The sequence below is a fragment of the Cetorhinus maximus genome, unplaced genomic scaffold, assembly GCF_964194155.1.
Source record: "Cetorhinus maximus unplaced genomic scaffold, sCetMax3.hap1.1 HAP1_SCAFFOLD_798, whole genome shotgun sequence".
Classification (NCBI taxonomy): domain Eukaryota; kingdom Metazoa; phylum Chordata; class Chondrichthyes; order Lamniformes; family Cetorhinidae; genus Cetorhinus; species Cetorhinus maximus.
The window spans coordinates 1-17188 of NW_027596740.1; the positions used below are offsets into that span (position 1 = coordinate 1).

Genomic DNA, 17188 nt, shown 5'->3' on the forward strand with positions numbered 1-17188 from the left:
GACCCCCCCCACAGCACTGACCAATAGCAGCTCACCATCACACTGACCCCCCCACAGCACTGACCAATAGCAGCTCACCATCACACTGACCCCCCCCACAGCACTGACCAATAACAGCTCACCATCACACTGACCCCCCCCACAGCACTGACCAATAGCAGCTCACCATCACACTGAACCCCCCCACAGCACTGACCAATAACAGCTCACCATCACACTGACCCCCCCCACAGCACTGACCAATAGCAGCTCACCATCACACTGACCCCCCCCACAGCACTGACCAATAGCAGCTCACCATCACACTGACCCCCCCACAGCACTGACCAATAACAGCTCACCATCACACTGACCCCCCCCACAGCACTGACCAATAGCAGCTCACCATCACACTGACCCCCCCCACAGCACTGACCAATAGATCAGCTCAACACTGACCCCCCCACAGCACTGACCAATAGCAGCTCACCATCACACTGACCCCCCCCACAGCACTGACCAATAGCAGCTCACCATCACACTGAACCTTCAGCAACATTCAATCTTCAACAAGAGAGAATCACACTTGATGTTCAATGGCATTACCATCACTGAATCCCCCACTATCAACATCCTGGGGGTTACCATTGACCAGAAACTGAACTGGACCCAGCCATATAAATACTGTGGCTATAAGAGCAGGTCAGAGGCTGGAAATCCTGTGGTGAGTAACTTGCCTCCTGACTCCCAAAAGCCTGTCCACCATCTACAAGGCACAAGTCAGGAGTGTGATGGAATACTCCCCACTTGCCTGGATGAGTACAGCTCTAACAACTCAAGAAGCTGGACACTGCCCAGGACAAAGCAGCCGCTTGACTGGCACCACATCCACATTCACTCCGCAGGGTGGTGTCGAGGCGGGCGGGGGTGGACTGGGAGCACAGATTGCAGTGATCTCCTCGGAAAGCTGCTCCGAACACAATCAACTGGAAAGATTCTCCTTCCCTTCAATTCCCCCCCCCCACCCCCGAATCCTGCACCCACTTCCCTGAAAGCCCCTCCCCTCATCTTTCCACCCAGTCTGCAGCCCACCTCCTGTCAGCCTCTTGTGCCCCTCCATACCCGCCCCTTACCTCGTGCCATGGTCAGGTGTAGTTACCGTGTTATAGTCACTCTGAGAATCTCCGAATGACGGCCATGTCAGTTCATCAGGCTCCTGTAGAGACTCCAGCTCCTCCTCCACAATCTCCTCGAAAACCCGCCGATAAACAGTATAGAAACCCTGGAGCAGAAAATTACCATCGTCAGCAAAGAGCGAGCTCTTCCCGGGGCAATACCACACAGGAGGCATTTCGGGGGTAAATTCCACAGAGAGCAGGGCTTTTCTGGGCCGTAAACACCAGGGATGAGGCTTTCTGTGGGGTAAATAGCTCAGAGAGGTGGGATTACAGAGGGTAAATAGCACACCAGTGGGCATTGCTGGGGGAAAATAGACAGAGGGGGGATTCTGTGGGATAAATACACATTGGGCACATTGCAGAGGGTCAATACCACAGGGGGGCATTCGGGGGCAAATGCCACAGAAAGAAGGGCATTCCAGGTAGGGGTAAAAAGCACACAGAGGCTCTGGAGGGTTAATACCAGAGAGGGTGCATTCCAGGGGGTAAATACCACAAAGAGATGGGGAAGTTCCAGGGGGGTAAATACCAGATGGGGGGGCCCTTCCAGAGTAAGTACCATACTGCAGGCATTCTAGGGGGTAAATATCATGTAGCGAGGGGGCATTCTGGGGTTAAATAACACACAAAGGGGCATTACGGGGTAAATACCAGAGAGGGGTCATTCTGGGGGGGATAGAGAGGGAACATTCCAGGGGTAGACACTGCACTGGGTGGGGGGAGAGAGAATCTAAGGTAAATACATGAGTGGCATTCCAGGGGGTAAATATTACATGGGGGGGCATTCTGGGGTAAATAACATTAACAGTGGCACCATTCAGGGGTATAAATAGCACAGGGAGCGGGGACCCAGGAATAAACACCACACAGGCATTCTGGGAGGTAATTTTTTTTATTCATTCACGAGATGTGGGCTTCCCTGGCTGGACCAGCATTTATTGCCCATCTCTAATTGCCCTTGAGAAGGTGATGGTGAGCTGCCTTCTTGAACCGCTGCAGTCCATGTGGTGTAGGTACACCCACAGTGTTGTTAGGGAGCGAGTTCTGCTGCCCTTGTCCTTCTAGATGGTAGTGGTTGTGGGTTTGGAAGGTGCTGTCTAAGGAGCCTTGGTGAATTCCTGCAGTGCATCTTGTAGATGGTACACACTGCTGCTACTGTGTGTCGGTGGTGGAGGGAGTGAATGTTTGTGCCAATCAAGCGGCTGCTTTGTCCTGGATGGTGTCGAGCTTCTTGAGTGTTGTGGGAGCTGCACTCATCCAGGCAAGTGGAGAGTATTCCATCACACTCCTGACTTGTGCCTTGTAGATGGTGGACAGGCTTTGGAGAGTCAGGAGGTGATTTACTCATCGCAGGATTCCTAGCTTCTGACCTGCTCTTGTAGCCACAGTATTTATATGGCTAGTCCAGTTCAGTTTCTGGTCAATGGTAATCTGCAGGATGTTGATAAGTGGGGGATTCAGTGATGATACCATTGAACATCAAGGGGCGATGGTTAGATTCTCTCTTGTTGGAGATGGTCGTTGCCTGACACTTGTGATGTGCCACTTGTCAGCCCAAGCCTGGATATTGTCCAGGTCTTGCTGCATTTGGACATGGACTGCTTCAGTATCTGAGGAGTTGTGAATGGTGCTGAACATTGTGCAATCAGCGAACATCCCCATTTCTGACCTTAGGATGGAAGGAAGGTCATTGATGAAGCAGCTGAAGATGGTTGGGCCTAGGACACTACCCTGAGGAACTCCTGCAGTGATGTCCTGGAGCTGAGATGACTGACCTCCAATAACCACAACCATCTTCCTTTGTGCTAAGTATGACTCCAACCAGTGGAGAGTTTCCCCCCTGATTCCCATTGACTCCAGTTTTGCCAGGGCTCCTTAATGCCACATTTGGTCAAATGCTGCCTTGATGTCAAGGGCAGTCACTCTCACCTCACCTCGGGAGTTCAGCTCTTTTGTCCATGTTTGAACCAAGGCTGTAATGAGGTCAGGAGCTGAGTGGCCCTGGCAGAACTCAAACTGAGTGTCAGTAAGCAGGTTATTGCTAAGCAAGTGCCGCTTGATAGCACTGTTGATGACCCCTTCCATTACTTTACTGTTAATCTAGAGTAGACTGATGGGGTGGTAATTGGCCGGGTTGGATTTGTCCTGCTTTTTGTGTACAGGACATACCTGGGCAATTTTCCACATAGCCGGGTAGATGCCAGTGTTGTAACTTTACTGGAACAGCTTGGCTAGGGGCGCGGCAAGTTCTGGAGCACCAGTCTTCAGTACTATTGCCAGAATATTGTCAGGGACCATAGCCTTTGTAGTATCCAGTGCCTTCAACCGTTTCTTGATATCACGTGGAGTGAATCGAATTGGCTGAAGACTGGCATCTGTGATGCTGGGGACCTCCAGAGGAGGCCGAGATGGATCATCCACTCGACACTTCTGGCTGAAGATTGTTGCAAATGCTTCAGCCTTATCTTTTACACTGATGTGCTGGGCTCCTCCATCATTGAGGATGGGGATATTTGTGGAGCCACCTCCTCCAGTGAGTTGTTTAATTGTCCACCACCATTCACGACTGGATGTGGCAGGACTGCAGAGCTTAGATCTGATCCATTGGTTGTGGGATCACTTAGCCCTGTCTATCACTTGCTGCTTATGCTGTTTGGCACGCAAGTTATAGCTTGACCAGGTTGACACCTCATTTTGAGGTATGCCTGGTGCTGCTCCTGGCCTGCCCTCCTGCACTCTTCATTGAACCAGGGTTGATTCCCTGGCTTGATGGTAATGGTAGAGTGGGGGATATGCTGGGCCATGAGGTTACAGATTGTGTTCGAGTACAATTCCGCTGCTGCTGATGGCCCACAGCGCCTCATGGATGCCCAGTCTTGAGTTGCTAGGTCTGTTTGAAATCTATCCCAATTAGCACGGTGGTAATGCCACACAACACAATGGAGGGTGTCCTCAATGTGAAGGTGGGACTTCATCTCCACAATGACTGTGCGATAGTCACTCCTGCCCATACTGTCATGGACAGATGCACCAGTGGCAGGCAGGATGGTGAGGATGAGATCAAATATGTTTTTCCCTCTTGTTGGTTCCCTCACCACCTGCCGCAGACCCAGTCTAACAGCTATGTCCTTTAGGACTCGGCCAGCTCAGTCAGTGGTGTTGCTACCGAGCCACTCTTGGTGATGGACATTGAAGTCCCCCACCCAGAGTACATTCTGTACCCTCGCCACCCTCAGTGCTTCCTCCAAGTGATGTTCAACATGGAGGAAGCACTGATTCATCAGCTGAGGGAGGGCGGTACGTGGTCATCAGCAGGAGGTTTCCTTGCCCACGTTTGACCTGATGCCATGAGACTTCATGGTTTCTGGAGTCGATGTTGAGGACTCTCAGGGTAACTCCTTCCCGACTGTATACCACTGTGCTGCCACCTCTGCTGGGTCTGTCCTGCCGGTGGGACAGGACATACCCAGGGATGGTGATGGTGGTGTCTGGGACATTATCTGTAAGGTATAATTCCGTGAGGATGACTATGTCAGGCTGTTGCTTGACTAGTCTGTGAGACAGCTCTCCCAATTTTGGCACAAGCCCCCAGATGTTAGTCAGGAGGACTTTGCAGGGTCGACAGGGCTAAGATGCCGTTGTTGTTTCCGGTGCCTCGGTCGATGCCGGGTGGACCGTCCGGTTTCATTCCTTTTTTGCGACTTTGTAGCGGTTTGTTACAACTGAGTGGCTTGCTAGTGAACCAGATGGGTTTTTACAACAATCGACAATGGTAATCCTCAAACTTTTAATTCCAGATATTTGTTGAATTCAAATTCCACCATCTGTCATGTGGAATTCTGAGCCAGAGCAATACCCTGGGAGTCTGGATTGCAAATCCAGTGACAATGTCGAGGTGGCAGGGGGCTTTCAGGGGTTAGAAACCACGCGGGGAGGGGCACTCGGAGGAGGAGGGTAAAGACCATGTGGGGGGCACCCCGGGGAGGAGGGTAAAGACCATGTGGGGGGAATTCTGGTGATTAATACCACACAGGGGCATTCCTGGTGCAAATACCACGGTTGGGGGGGGTGGGGGCAGGCATCCCAAGGGTAAATACCAGAGAGGGAAGGGCATTCCGGGCACGGGTGAATACTAGAGAGGGGCAATTCCAGGGCTAAGTACCGAGTAGAGGGGGCATTCAAGGGGTAGATACCTCAAAGGAAAGTGCCATTCCAGGAGGTAAATACCAGAAGGAGAGGGGATAGTCCGGGGGTAGATGCCTTTAAGAAAGGAGCCTTCAGGGAAAATATCACTGAGTGGGGGAGTTCTGGGATTGAATACACATGGGAGGCATTCCAGGAGTAAATAGCACACTACCACAGAGAGGCAGAATTCCAGGGGTAAATGGCACACAGCGGAGGACTATTCCCTGTGAGGGTTATGCTCCCTCTATCACTGAATTTGCAATTCATTCAGGGACACAGTTGAACAGACAATGTATCCCCGGGGCCTCCTGCTGGTGAAATGTGGCTTTCCCCACAAGGAACAGTAATTGTGAGTCACCGCTGGGCAGCTTCAGACAGGCCTGACTCCTCTCTGTAGACAGGGAGCAGGAACCTCCTCTCCCCAGGGACCCACAGTAACATCGGACTGTAACGAGCTGCCCATACCTTCTCATCATCAGCATACCCAGAGTAACACGCTGTGGTGAAATATTGCAGCAAATCCACACTGTCATCTTCATAATCACCATTCAGACCCCCCTTCAGAATCGCCTCTCGATGGCTGTCATACCTGCATACAGGACACAGGGTGAGACAAACAGCTCCGACACGCACACACATGACCTGAGGATTGGGAGCAGTTTGGAACTCAGCAAAGGAGGACCAAGGGATTGATTAAGAAGGGGAAAATAGAGTACGAGAGTAAGTTTGTGGGGAATATAAAAACTGACTGTAAAAGTTTCTATGGGTATGTGAAGAGAAAAAGATTGGTGAAGACAAATGTAGGTCCCTTAGAGTCAGAAACAGGGGAATTTATAATGGGGAACAAAGAAATGGCTGACCAACTAAATACATACTTTGGTTCTGTCTTCACAAAGGAGGACACTAATAACACACCAGAAATGTTGGGGAACACAGGATTTAGTGAGAGGGAGGAACTGAAAGAAATCAGTATTAGTAGGGAAATGGTGTTGGGGAAATTGATGGGATTGAAGGCTGATAAATTCCCAGGGCCTGATAATCTACATCCCAGAGTACTTAAGGAATTAGCCCTAGAAATAGCGGATGCATTGGTGGTCATCTTCCGAGATTCTACAGACTCTGGAATAGTTCCTACAGATTGGAGGGTAGCTAATGTAACCCCACTATTTAAAAAGGGAGGTAGAGAGAAAACAAGGAATTATAGACCAGTCAGTCTGATGTCGGTAGTGGGGAAAATTCTAGAGTCCATTATAAAAGATTTAATAGCTGAGCACTTGGAAAACAGTGGCAGAATCGGACAGAGTTAGCATGGATTTACGGAAGGGAAATCACGCTTGACAAACCTACTGGAATTTTTCGGTGATGTAACTAGTAGAGTTGATGAGGGGGAGCCAGTAGATGTGGTTTATTTGGACTTTCAGAAGGCTTTCGACAAAGTCCCACATAAGAGATTGGCGTGTAAAATTAAAGCGCATGGGATTGGGGGTAGTGTATTGAGATGGATAGAAAACTGGTTGGCAGACAGGAAACAAAGAATAGGAATAAACGGGACTTTTTCCGAATGGCAGGCAGTGACTAGTGGGGTACCGCAGGGATCGGTGCTGGGACCCCAGCTATTCACAATATATATTAATGATTTAGATGAGGGAATTATCTGAATGGCTATAAATTGAGAGAGGGGAATGTGCAATGAGACCTGGGTGTCCTTATACACCAGGCACTGAAGGTAAGCATGCAGGTGCAGCAGGCGGTAAAGAAGGCAGATGGTATGTTGGCCTTCATAGCCAGAGGATTCGAGTACAGGAACAGGGATGTCTTGCTGCAATTGTACAGGGCCTTGGTGAGACCACATCTGGAATTTTGTGTGCAGTTTTGGTCTCCTTATCTGAGGAAGGATGTTCTTGCTATAGAGGGAGTGCAGCGAAGGTTTACCCGACTGATTCCTGGGATGGCGGGACTGACATATGAGGAGAGATTGAGTCAATTAGGATTATATTCACTGGAGTTCAGAATAATGAGTGGCGATCTCATAGAAACCTATAAAATTCTAACAGGCCCAGACAGGGTAGATGCAGGAAGGATGTTCCCGATGGTGGGGGAGTCCAGGACCAGGGATCACAGTCTGAGGATACGGGGTAGACTATTTAGGACTGAGATGAGGAGAAATTTCTTCACCCAGAGAATGGTGAGCCTGTGGAATTCGCTACCACAGAAAGTAGTTGAGACCAAAACATTGTATGTTTTCAAGAAGGAGTTAGATATAGCTCTTGGGGCGAAAGGGATCAAAGGATATGGGGAGAAAGCGGGAGCAGGCTATTGAGTTGGATGATCAGCCATGATCATAATGAATGGTGGAGCAGGCTTGAAGGGCCGAATGGCCTACTCCTGCTCCTAGTTTCTATGACTCACAGAGAGCTCCTACACACAAACACGCACGACTCTTAGTGCTCCTATACACACAGATGACTCACAGAGAGCTCTACACACACAGAGTCACAGAAAGCTCCTACATACACACAGCTCCTACACACACAGAGCACTCACAGAGAACTCCTACACACACAACTCACAGAGAGCTCTACACACATGCACACAGTGAGCTCCCACACGCACATGCATTACACACCAGGCAGCTGCTCAAGGTGAAAATGTTTTACTGAAAACAAGCCAGTTATCACAGAATTGTTACAGCACAGGAGGCCATTCAGCCCATCCTGTCTGCACCGGCTCTCCAAATGAGCATTATGTCTTAGTGCCAATCTCCTGCCTTTTCCCCATAACCCTGCGAATTGTTTCTATTTAAATAATCATCTAATGCCCTCTTGAATGCCTCGATTGAACCTCCCCCACCACACTTCCAGGCCGTACATTCCAGACCCAAACCATTCGTTGTGTGAAAAAGTTTTTTCTCACGTCACATTTGCTTCTTTTGCAAATCACTTTAAATCTGTGCTCTCTCGTTCTTGATCCTTTTACAAGTGGGAACAGCTTCTTTCTATCTACTCTGTCCAGCCCCCTCATGATATTGAACATCTCTATCAAATCTCCTCTTAGCCGTCTCCTCTCCAAGGAGAACAGTCCCAACCTCTCCAATCTATCCTCATAGCTGAAGTTTCTCATCCCTGGAACCATTCTCGTAAACCTCTTCTGCACTCTCTCCAATGTGTTCGCATCCTTCCTATAATGTGACACCCAGAACTGTACACAATACTCCAGCTGAGGTCTAACAAGTGTCTTATATAAATTCAGTATAAGCTCCTTGCTCTTGTACTCTATGCCCCTATTAATAAAGCCCAGGATACTATTTGCTTTATTAACTGCTCTCTCCACCTGTCCTGCCACCTTCAATGATCTATGCACACATACACCCAGGTCTTTCTGCTCCTACACACCCTTCAAACTTTCACCCCTTATTTTATATTGTCTGTCCATGTTCTTCCTATCAAAATGAATCATTTTACATTTCTCCGCATTGAACTTCATCTGCCACCTATCTGCCCACTCCACAAACTTGTCTTTGTCCTTTTGAAGTTCCACACCATCCTCCTCGCAGTTCACAACACTCCCAAACTTCATATCATCCGCAAACTCTGAAATTGTCCCCTGCACACCAAGATCTAGATTATTAATATATATCAGGAAAAGCAAGGGTCCCAATACCGACCCCTGGGGAACTCCACTACAAATCTTCCTCCAGCCCGAAAAATATCCATTGACCATTACTCTCTGCTTCCTATTTTTCAGCCAATTTTGTAACCACGTTGCTACTGTCACTTTCATTCTGAGCAATAACTTTTCTCACAAGTCTGCTGTGTGGCACTGTGTCCAATGCCTTTTGAAAGTCCATGTACACCACATCAACAGCATTACCCTCATCGACCTTTTCTGTTACCTCTTCAAAAAACTCCAGCAAGTTAGTTAAACACGATTTCCTCTTTAGAAATCCATGCTGGCTCTTCCTTATCAACCCATATTTTTCCATGTGACTACTAATTCTATCCCAAATAATTGTTTCTAGAATCTTCCCCACCATCGAAGTTAAACTGACTGGTCTGTAATTGCTGGGCTTATCCTTACAACCTTTTTTGAACAAGGGTGTAATGTTTGCAATTCTCCAGTCCTCTGGCACCTCCCCTGAGTCTAGGGAAGACTGAAAGATTATGGCCAGTGCCCCTACAATTTCTACTCTCACTTCCTTCAATATCCTTGGATGCATCTCATACAGTCCCAGTGCCTTGTCAACTTTAAGTACTAACAGTTTATTCAACACTTCCTCTATCAATTTTGAACCCTTCTAGTGACAGAGTTTCCTCGTCTGTCACAGTGGCCTGGGTAGCATCTACCTCCTTGGTAAAGACGGTTGCAAAGTATTCACTTAATACCCCAGCCATGGCCCCTTCGTCCATGTGTAAATTCCCTTTTGGATCCCTAATCGACACTACTCCTCCTTTTACCACCCTAATGCTATTTATGTGCCTATAGGAGACTTTGGGATTCCCCTTTATGTTGGCTGCCAGTCTTTTCTCATAATCCCTCTTCACTTCTTTTATTTGTATCTTCACCTCCCCCAAACCTTCTGTGTTCCACTTGGTTCTCAGTTGTATTTTCTACCAGTCTATCTGACCCAGCTCCCTTCCTGCCCCATTGAAGTCGGCTCTTGTCCAGTTAATTATTTTTACTCTGGATTGCCTATCGTCCTTTTCTATCATCATCCTAAAACGTACAATACAATGATCACTGTCTCCTAAATGTTCCCCCACTGACACATGACCTACTTGGCCCACCTCATTTCCAAGAACCAGGTCCAACAGTGCATCTTTTCTTGTTGGATTGGACACATACTGCTGTAGAAAATTCTCCTGAACACAATCAGGAACTTTTCCCCCTCTCCACCCTTTACATTACCACTGTCCCAGTCTACATTCGAGTATTTAAAGTCACCCATTATAACTACTCTATAATGCTGTATCTCTCTGTAATTCCCCTGCAGATTTGTTCTCCTACATCCTTGTCACTATTTGCTGGTCTTTAGACTACACCGAGCAATACCACCACCCCTCCTCCTGTCCTATTCCTTCTGAACACCTTGTACCCAGGAATATTTAACACCCAGTTCTGCCCTTTCTTGAGCCATATCTCTGTTATCGCCACAACATCATATTTCCACACGGCAATCTGCGCCGGTAACTCCCCAATCTTATTTACTGTACTCCGTGCATTCACACACATGCACAGTAACCCTGATTTAGATTTTGTTACTTTCTCCCCTATCCCGACTTTACCTATTAACTTTCTATTCTCTATTCTGGTGTTGTCTGTTTCTGTTATGTAGAAAGGCTGGAGAAACTGAGATTGCTCTCCTTGGATCAGATAAGGTGAACCTGTGAAATGATGAGAGGCGCTGATAGACTAAAATGGGTGAAATGATTCTCTGAGGTTGGTCTGTAACCTGAGGACAGAGGTTTCAAATAATCAGCACAAGAACAAGTAGGAAATGAGAAATTTCCTCACTCAATGAGGCTGTGATCTGGAAGGATGGTGGAAGCAGATTGAAAAGTGACTAAGTTCTCGAAAGGGAATAAATTACAGAGCGATGGGGCAGAGTAGGAGAATGGGACTGACTGGATAGTTCCATGAAAGAGCCCGCAGGGGCACCATGGGCTCTTGCTGTGCTGTAACATGCTCTGATCCTTCATGGACTCACCATGCTCTCTCCTGAGGGTCACTCAGTACATCGTAGGCTGCCTGGATCAGTTTAAACCTCTCAGCAGCATCCTCCGGATTCTCTAAGTTCTTATCTGTGAAGAGAAAGGTTCGATGTTTAAATTAATGCAGATGTACATCATCCCTGTTTATGCATAATCAACCCACTACAGAGTGCAATTACCCCCAGGATGCCCGGCAACAGTGCTAGTGCTGTTGGGGAGGGTTTAAACTAATTCGGCAAGGGTGTGGGAACCAGGCGATAATGTCAGAGAGGAATACCAGGGTGCACAGAGTATTGGGAAAGTTAGATAGCACTTGTATAGAGAATAGTAACTTAATAGTTGGGGTCAGAATAAGGGAGAAAGTAACAAAATCTAAATCACGGTTACTGTGCGTGTATGTGAATACACGGAGTAGAGTGAATAAGATTGGGGAGTTACAGGCGCAGATTGTCATGTGGAAATATGATGTTGTGGTGATAACAGAGACCTGGCTCAAGGAAGGGCAGAACTGGGTGTTAAATATTCCCGGGTACAAGGTGTTCAGAAGGGATAGGAAAGGAAGGAAAGGAGCAGGGGTGGTGGTATTGGTTAAGGAGAGCATTGCAGTGCTGGAGAAAGAGGATGTCCCAGAGGGTTCAAGGACAGAATCAATTTGGCTCGAGCTAAGGAACAAAAAGGGAGCAATTACATTGCTCGGTGTAGTCTATAAACCACCAACTAGTGAGAAGAATGTAGAACAAATCTGCAGGGGAATTACAGAGAGATGCAAAAATATGAGTAGTTATAATGGGGGACTTTAATTATCCAAATATAGATCAGGTTGGTAGTAGTGTTATGGGCAAAGAGGAAAAAGAGTTCCGAGTGTACGTTCAGGAGAATTTTCTTCTGCAGTATTTTTCCAGACCAACGAGAAAGGAGTTGGTTCTTGGGAATGAGGTGGGTCATTGGATCAAGTGTTAGTGGAGGAACATTTAGGGGACAGTGATCATTGTATCATAAGATTCAGGATGATGATAGAAAAGGACAAAGAACAATCCAGGGTAAGAATAATTAACTGGGGGAAAGCCAGTTTCAATGGGGTAAGACCGGATTTGGGCCAAAGGAAAAATGGTAGCTGATCAATGGGCTACCTTCAAAGAAGAGATGATTCGGGCACAGTCAAGGTATATTCCCTTGAAAGGGAAAGGTTGGGTAAACAAATCCAGAGCTCCCTGGTTAATAAAGGAGATAGAAATTAAGATAAAGAAGAAAAAGTGTGCTTATGACAGATAAAACAATTGAGAACCTGGCTGAATATAGAAGTGAACCTTCATGGGGAGGGGAGGTGAAGAAGCAAATAAGCAAAGAGGGAGTATGAGAAGAGCTGACAGCCAACATAAAAGGGAAACTAAAAGTCTCCTTATAGGCATAAAAATAGTAAAAGGGTGATAAAAGGAGGAGTAGGGCCGATTAGGGACCTAAAAGTGAATTTACACATGGTGGCAGGGGCATGGCTGAGGTACTAAATGAATACTTTGCATCTGTCTCTACCAAGGAAGCAGCTGTTACCCAGGCCATGGTGACAGACGAGGAAATTCAGACACTCAAAGGTTTAAAATTGATAAGGAGGAGGTGTTGAATGGACTGTCTGTACTTGAAGTTGATAAGGCACCGGGACCGGATGAGATGCATCCAATGTTACTGAGGGAAGTGAGTGTGGAAATTGCAGGGGCACTGGCCATAATTCTTCAGTCTTCCTTAGACTCAGGGATGGGGCCAGAGGGCTGGAGAATTACAAACATTACACCCTTGTTCAAAAAAAAGGTGTAAAAATAAGCCCAGCAACTACAGGCCAGTCAGTTTAACTTCTGTGGTGGAGAAACTCCTAGAAACAATAATTTGGGACAAAATTAATATTCAAAAGGACAAATGCGGGTCAGTTTTGGGACCCTTGCCTTTCCTGATATATATTAATGACCTGGACCTTGGTGTATTGGGAACAATTTCAATATTTGCAAATCACACAAAACTTGGAAGCATTGCGAACTGTGAGGAGGATAGTGTAGAACTCCAAAAGGACAGAGACAAGTTGGTAAAATGGGTGGACAGGTGGTAGATGAAGTTCAATGCAGAGAAATGTGAAGTGATTCATTTTGGTAGGAAGAACATGGAGAGACAATATAAAATAAAGGGTACAATTCTAAAGGGGGTGCAGGAGCAGGGGGATCTGGGTGTATATGTGCATAAATTATTGAAGGTGAGAGGATGGATTGAGAGAGCGGTGAATAAAGCATACAGTATCTTGGGCTTTATTAATAGGGGCATAGAGTACAAGAGCAAGGAGGTTATGTTAAACTTGTATAAAACACTGGTTCAGCCTCAGCTGGAGTATTGTGTCCAGCTCTGGGCACCACACTTTAGGAAGGATGTGAAGGTATTAGAGAGAGGGCAGAAAAGATTCACGAGAATAGTTCCAGGGATGAGGAACTTCAGTTACGAAGACAGTCACAACTTCTCCAATTTCTTTTCCTTGGAGAGGAGAAGGCTGAAAGGAGATTTGATAAAGGTGTTCAAAATCATGAGGGGTCTGGACAGAGTAGATAGGGAGAAACTGTTCCCACTCGGAAATGGATCAGGAATGAGAGGGCACAGATTTAAAGCATTAGACTAAAGAAGCAATGGAGACAGAGAAAAAAAATGACTCTCCCCCAAATGTTCCAACGGGGCTTGTAGATTGCTGGAGGGCCAGGGGTCCATTTGTAGCTGGGGACCAGGTCTGCATTTACAATGAGGGGGAACAGATTTAAAGTACTTGACAAAACAAGCAAAAGTGATATGTGAGAAACTGTCTTATGCAGGGAGTGATTAGGGTCTGGACTGCTCTGCCTGAGAGTGTGGGGGAGGCAGGGTCATTTGAAGCATTTAAAAAGGAATTGGACTGTTATCTGAAAAGGAAGAATGTGTAGGGTTCTGGGGAGAAGGTGGGGGAATGGTAGCACGTGAGTTATTCATTCGGAGGGCCGGTGCAGACACGATGGACCGAATGGCCTCCTTCTGCACTATAACAATTCTGAGATACTCCCTGACAGCCTCAACCCGACCCCTGGTAAGAGTGACAGAGAGATTTACCAGGATGGTAACAGAGCGAGAGAGAGATTTACCAGGATGGTAACAGAGCGAGAGAGAGATTTACCAGGAAGGTAACAGAGCGAGAGAGAGATTTACCAGGAAGGTAACAGAGTGAGAGAGAGATTTACCAGGATGGTAACAGAGCGAGAGAGAGATTTACCAGGAAGGTAACAGAGTGAGAGAGAGATTTACCAGGATGGTAACAGAGCGAGAGAGAGATTTACCAGGATGGTAACAGAGTGAGAGGGAGATTTACCAGGAAGGTAACAGAGTGAGAGAGAGATTTACCAGGATGGTAACAGAGCGAGAGAGAGATTTACCAGGATGGTAACAGAGTGAGAGGGAGATTTACCAGGAAGGTAACAGAGTGAGAGAGAGATTTACCAGGATGGTAACAGAGCGAGAGAGAGATCTACCAGGAAGGTAACAGAGCGAGAGAGAGATTTACCAGGAAGGTAACAGAGCGAGAGAGAGATTTACCAGGAAGGTAACAGAGCGAGAGAGAGATTTACCAGGAAGGTAACAGAGCGAGAGAGAGAGTTACCAGGATGGTAACAGAGTGAGAGAGAGATTTACCAGGAAGGTATAGAGTGAGGGAGAGATTTACCAGGAAGGTATAGAGTGAGAGAGAGATTTACCAGGATGGTAACAGAGCGAGAGAGAGATTTACCAGGAAGGTAACAGAGTGAGAGAGAGATTTACCAGGAAGGTAACAGAGTGAGAGAGAGATTTACCAGGAAGGTATAGAGTGAGAGAGAGATTTACCAGGATGGTAACAGAGCGAGAGAGAGATTTACCAGGAAGGTAACAGAGTGAGAGAGAGATTTACCAGGATGGTAACAGGGCGAGAGAGAGATTTACCAGGATGGTAACAGGGCGAGAGAGAGATTTACCAGGAAGGTAACAGAGTGAGAGAGAGATTTACCAGGAAGGTAACAGAGTGAGAGAGAGATTTACCAGGATGGTAACAGAGTGAGACAGAGATTTACCAGGAAGGTAACAGAGTGAGAGAGAGATTTACCAGGATGGTAACAGAGTGAGAGAGAGATTTACCAGGAAGGTAACAGAGTGAGAGAGAGATTTACCAGGATGGTAACAGAGTGAGAGAGAGATTTACCAGGAAGGTAACAGAGTGAGACAGAGATTTACCAGGAAGGTAACAGAGTGAGACAGAGATTTACCAGGAAGGTAACAGAGTGAGAGAGAGATTTACCAGGAAGGTAACAGAGTGAGAGAGAGATTTACCAGGAAGGTAACAGAGTGAGAGAGAGATTTACCAGGAAGGTAACAGAGTGAGAGAGAGATTTACCAGGAAGGTAACAGAGTGAGAGAGAGATTTACCAGGAAGGTAACAGAGTGAGAGAGAGATTTACCAGGATGGTAACAGAGTGAGAGAGAGATTTACCAGGATGGTAACAGGGCGAGAGAGAGATTTACCAGGAAGGTAACAGAGTGAGACAGAGACTTACCAGGAAGGTAACAGAGTGAGACAGAGATTTACCAGGAAGGTAACAGAGTGAGACAGAGATTTACCAGGAAGGTAACAGAGTGAGAGAGAGATTTACCAGGATGGTAACAGGGCGAGAGAGAGATTTACCAGGAAGGTAACAGAGTGAGACAGAGATTTACCAGGAAGGTAACAGAGTGAGACAGAGATTTACCAGGATGGTAACAGAGTGAGAGAGAGATTTACCAGGATGGTAACAGGGCGAGAGAGAGATTTACCAGGAAGGTAACAGAGTGAGAGAGAGATTTACCAGGAAGGTAACAGAGCGAGAGAGAGATTTACCAGGAAGGTAACAGAGTGAGAGAGAGGACTCAATTCTGGGGAGAAAATGGACAAGCTGGAGTTGTTCATGTTAAAGAGAAAGATGAGAGGAGATTTGATGGGCGGGTTTAAGACAATGTAGAGTGTGGATGGAGTAAATAGGAGAGAGAATGTTTTCAGTGGAAGAAATGTGATGAACAGAAGGAGACAGATATACGGTGAACAGAAAAAGGACCAGAAAAGAGGAAACATTTTACAAGGCCAGATGTGATCTGGGAAACTGTGGAAAAAGATTCAACAATAACTGTCAAAGGGGAATTGGATAAACACAATACACAAAAGAAAACACAGGGAATGCAGAGTGTGCAGCACCACACCCAAACTGAGGGGCAGACACCACCAGCTCCCCACGCAACTGGCGAGTATTTACCCTGTACCTGTGGAGTGGGAGTATTCCCCCCAGGGGGTGTTTACCACCCCCCCCCTCCCCTCCCCCCAGGGGGTGTTTACCACCCCCCCCTCCCCCCCAGGGGGTGTTTACCACCCCCCCCCTCCCCCCCAGGGGGTGTTTACCACCCCCCCCCTCCCCCCCAGGGGGTGTTTACCACCCCCCCCCTCCCCCCCAGGGGGTGTTTACCACCCCCCCCCTCCCCCCCAGGGGGTGTTTACCACCCCCCCCCTCCCCCCCAGGGGGTGTTTACCACCCCCCCCTCCCCCCCAGGGGGTGTTTACCACACCCCCCTCCCCCCAGGGGGTAATTACCACCCCCCCTCCCCCCCAGGGGGTGTTTCCCCCTCCCCCCCGGTTACCCGGATGCCATTTCAGCGCCAGTTTCCGATAAGCTTTTTTCAAATCCTCTTCATTCACGTCCCTGCGAACACCGAGTTCCTCATAGTGACACCGCATCCCGGGGGGGCGGGTCTCCGGGTCTGGGGGGGGGGGGGGGGCGGGTCTCGGGGGGGCCCGGGGTCTCCGGGGGGGGCCGGGTCTCGGGGTCTCCGAGTCTGTGCGATCGCCGCTGGGGAAATCAGGCGTCGCAGCCGCTCTGACAGCCTCACTTCCGGCGCACACACATGACCTCACTGAGCAGGCGGGGCCGAGCCTAACCCCGCCCCCGCTCTCTGATTGGTTAGACTGACACCCTTCGGCCCATCGAGTCTGCACCAACACGTGAGAAACACCTGACCTACCTACCTAATCCCATTTACCAGCACTTGGCCCATAGCCTTGAATGTTATGACGTGCCAAGTGCTCATCCAGGT

At 47.8% G+C, this 17188-nt stretch overlaps 1 protein-coding gene across 1 annotated transcript; it reads right to left on the bottom strand.

The window, feature by feature from the left end:
- Window positions 1-1112: 1112 nt before the first annotated feature.
- On the bottom strand, window positions 1113-16857 carry LOC144674788 (dnaJ homolog subfamily C member 21-like; the record flags this gene model as incomplete). The annotated part of the gene is made up of 4 exons (XM_078535987.1): window positions 16736-16857; window positions 11047-11140; window positions 5808-5931; window positions 1113-1261 (listed from the first exon to the last, which is right to left on the bottom strand). Coding segments are annotated over exons 1-4 (464 nt in total), but the record flags the coding sequence as incomplete, so codon positions are not given.
- Window positions 16858-17188: the final 331 nt, after the last annotated feature.